The 4,113-nt window shown below is 40.8% G+C and overlaps 1 protein-coding gene across 1 annotated transcript; it reads right to left on the bottom strand.

Annotated features, from left to right (window-relative positions):
• Positions 1–3,267: 3,267 nt before the first annotated feature.
• On the bottom strand, positions 3,268–3,798 carry LOC110888174. The gene has a single exon (XM_022135713.1). It carries the CDS (start codon positions 3,796–3,798, stop codon positions 3,268–3,270), a length of 531 nt encoding a protein of 176 aa, XP_021991405.1.
• Between the last annotated feature and the right edge of the window lie 315 nt (positions 3,799–4,113).

Genomic DNA, 4,113 nt, shown 5'->3' with positions numbered 1-4,113 from the left:
TTTAATGCTTTGCATATTGAATATGAAGTTCCAGTATGCTGTAATAGCACCAAAATATCTTCCTTCACAGCTTGTTTTTTTTTTTTTGGGTAAAGGGTTACCCCGGTGATTCTATTAAAATGCAACCGCAATTAAGTACAAGTAGTGAGGATATGTTCCACACTAATTCATATACAGGACATGCCCCATATATGTATAACAAAACAAACCAAAGACCAAAAACACCCCATATCCTAGTCTACTATACATCATGACACGACATCTAGTAGACAAACAACGCAAAAACACAAAACAAAATCCTCAACCACCATCATCAAATATAAAGAAGCCACAAAACAGCAGCCCCTTCAGACGAAAAACAGCTAGCCTATCCATTCGAGGACTTGGTAGACTTAGCATCATTTTCTCATCTTTATATTTCTTTCTATTTTCAGCACTCAGATCTTTAATAGGAATAATTTCCTCATCATCATTTGTCGGTCTCACATACTTCGTTTCAACATATTCATCTAAATAGTTTTCTTGTACCCAGTTCTCAAAACGATATTCCCAAACTTTATACTCCTCGATATTCATGAGTTTGAGAGGCTTTTGCATAGTTCCCGTTTCGTTTTCTAACATCGTGTTTTGTGCAAGAGTGATCGGGGTAACCAGAGTAGCGAATGCGTTTTAAAATTCTTCGTCCATGTTTCAGATTTCAAGAAATTTCCAAACAGTCTTTCAAGAAAAATAATACAATCAAGTGAGATCACTGAGTTGAAGCGGAATCTTTTGATTCAAGCAGAATCAACTACCCTTTTCAAGCGAGATCTTGTTCAAGCGGAATCAACACTTGATTTCAAGCGAAATTACAACCGAAGCGGAATGAACACCAAACTTTCAAGTGGAACTAAGTTCCGAGCGGAATCACCCAAAACTCTCAAGCGGAATCCCAGTCACAAGCGAAATCAGGACTCAATCCAAGTGGAATCAACAATGACGTCATCATACATTCAAGCGGAATATTGGTCTCAAGCGAAATCAGCAAGAACTTTCAAGCGGAACCTTGATTTCAAGCGAAATCAAACTCAAAATGATGCTGACGTCATCAAGTTTTCGCTTATTTTCAAGCGGAATAGCAAAATATGTCTGTTTTAGATCGATTTTAAACTTGAAACTTTCAAGGATTTGTTAAAATACAATTCCGAATGCAATGTGTAAAACTCAGAACATTTTGACCGTGAAAAGTTTTGAAATTTTGAAAAAGAAGGTGTAGAAATCAGAAATTGCAGCTGAATTTGTATGAACTCTTCTTCCTGAGCTCTGATACCACTTGTAGGATCGTTTTCAGACCCGAACGAGTCGATCAGAAGAGTTTTACTCAGTTTAAATGGCGGAAACAGACAAACTGAGGTCAATTCAGCAGGAATACACTTTAAACTGTCTCTTTGATTGATAAAATGACTTTTACAGCGTGACGACACTTCGGCAGCACTTCGTGGCAAAACCGGAAGAATTGTTACATGATTTCGTTTGAACGGCACTATATATAGACAGTGAGGTTCCGCTTAAACAAGTCTCAAGCGGAATCACCAGCGTTGTTTCAAGCGGAACAGTTCCTTAATCTCGAGCGGAATCAGCAACTATGTGATTTCGCTTGAACATGGCCTAATGCCATTTCAAGCGGAATCAGTTCTAAACTCCACTATCTCGTTTTTCGTCCCCTGATCTAACTAGCTCTATACAAGACTCGATACAAGACGAAGACGACAGACTGATGCACCAACAGCTAGACACCCACGTAGCAGAACATTCGAGGAAGAATCAACAGACCTCCTCCCCAGAGAAGGCCAAGCGTGCATGACACGCGCGACACACGAGGGGAGACAGGCAGTTATTATGACCATCCGTCAAATGTGCAAAGGGGTCCAGTTCACAGCCGGCTCGGGCCGCGCAACATGAACAACGAATGAGACGACATGGATCCGGATGATTATACTTGGCAAGAGGATGAAGGTTCCTTAGTTTTCAACCATCTGCGGAAAAATCATGAGTCTTACAGGCCAAGACAGCGCATCGCATACAGCGAAGAAGCAGAACGGGATTTCAGCCTCGTCTATTGACCAGCTGAAGCTGCCGAACACTCGAAGTTCATTCCAAAGATAGCTCTAACCCCGCTATCAAAAGAGAAATTGCCTCCAACAGTGGGAAAGTTCAATGGTCTCACTGACCCTGACGATCATGTTCGAGTATTTACAAGCGTTGGTGTTATGGGAGGATGGAATATGCCAATGTGGTGCCATCTGTTTATCCAAACTTTCACAGGGGCTGCTCGCGCCTGGTTCGACAGCCTTCCGCCTGGAAAAATCACGTCATGGGTCGACTTCAGAACCCAATTTGTAAACCATTTCAGCCAGCAAAGACCTTATCAGCGCGATACGTCTGAAGTAACAGACATCTGGCGCAGAGATAACGAGGGGTTAGAAGATTTTATCACTCGCTTTAACAAGGAGTGTTTGGAGATTGGTGATGTAAACTGTGACAACTCGAGTTTCCAAGATTCCATCTTCGCATTAACTGCACGTTAATTGTTTAAGTTGTTTGTTTATTGTTAAGTTGTTTGTTTACATGACTTGTTTGCTTTGTAACCGTACACGTTTGTGATATGTTAAAACGTATTGTGATTATTGTGTTATATGTTTGGTGATTTAAACTGGTAACTTGTTAACCTGTTTAGAAGTTAGAATCTTAAAATGTTGTACCCCGAGCAACCTCGACGAAACCCAGAGTTTCGCCATTAACCATATCGACGAAATAGGGAGAGTTTCGTCACAAACACCTCGACGAAACAGGGAGTTTCGCCGGCCCAGGTTTCTCCGAAGCCTAGTTAAGGCCCAACAGTTACAGTTTACGTATTTAAGGGACATAGGTTACATGAGTTGTCATTCTTGCAAACCCTAGAGTTCTCCCTCTCCCTATTGACGGCGACTGTGTGTCCTCGAAGCCATCTATGATTGATCAAGTCATTGTTCCGTTCAACCGGTTAGTGTGTAATATCTCGGATTGATCAAACTGTTAAGTTGTTTTTTTTGGGTAAAGGGTTACCCCGATGAATTTTATAAATGAAGCAAATCCGCACAAGGGTGTGTCAGCGCAACACACCAACTAGACTTGACATACCAAGCCTAGGAAAACAAGAAATACAACCAAACCAAAAAACATCCAAACAAAACGACACTAACTCAAACAACCAAGACAACCAAGACTAAATAATCAGAACTTTAGCATCTAGCCCGGATCCGCTACAGTATCTTCGATCTTCCAAGTCTTGAAAATCCTCTCCTTAGTCGATGCCACCCGAAATCTGAACCCCATGAGCCGCAACCGAACCGAACTTTTAATCACCTCAGTAACTTGATCCACCGTTCTCCTGTTATTCTTGAAGAGCCTGTTGTTCCTCTCTTGCCATATATAATAAGAAGACGCAGCAATCAATAACTTGCAAACAATATGATCCGCATTCTTGGATTTAGCATGTTGTTCCACCCAAGCTAAAACCGAAGGCCACGTATCATCAACATTACCCAAGCTAACCAATTTCTTAACCTCGTTCCAGATTTGAGCCGCAAAAGCACATCGGAAAAATAAATGATCCCGACTATCACGATCAAAATTACACAGCGGACAGCACATCAGATTCAAGTTTGTTTGACTACCTGCTTCCCACACTGCCAATCTATCCTGAGTTTTTAGTTTGTTTCTAAATGCCAACCATAGATGAAACGAATGCCGCGGAATGCATTGAGAGTGCCAAACCATGTCAGCCCACAACGCCTGATGTTCCCGATTCCGAATTGTATTCCAAACTAGAGCCGATCAAACTGTTAAGTTGTTGTGTAGATAGTTGTTATTATGTTTGGATTCCATTGATTGTTGATGATGATTATTTACAAACCTGTTAACAATTAGGGTTTCTTGGTATCATTGATTTGAATAGATTTTTGATCAATGAGATAGGTTGTCGGTAATGATGAATCTGTGAAATTGTATTCGTGCAATGGCCATCATATATGCTAGATTGTTTAAGGTTAACACACGATTTTGTTATGATTGGATAATGATTAGAAACTGGTT

This window comes from Helianthus annuus, chromosome 11 (genome assembly GCF_002127325.2).
Source record: "Helianthus annuus cultivar XRQ/B chromosome 11, HanXRQr2.0-SUNRISE, whole genome shotgun sequence".
Classification (NCBI taxonomy): domain Eukaryota; kingdom Viridiplantae; phylum Streptophyta; class Magnoliopsida; order Asterales; family Asteraceae; genus Helianthus; species Helianthus annuus.
The sequence above is the reverse complement of the archived record's forward strand: the minus strand, read 5'-3'. Positions and strand labels throughout refer to the sequence as shown.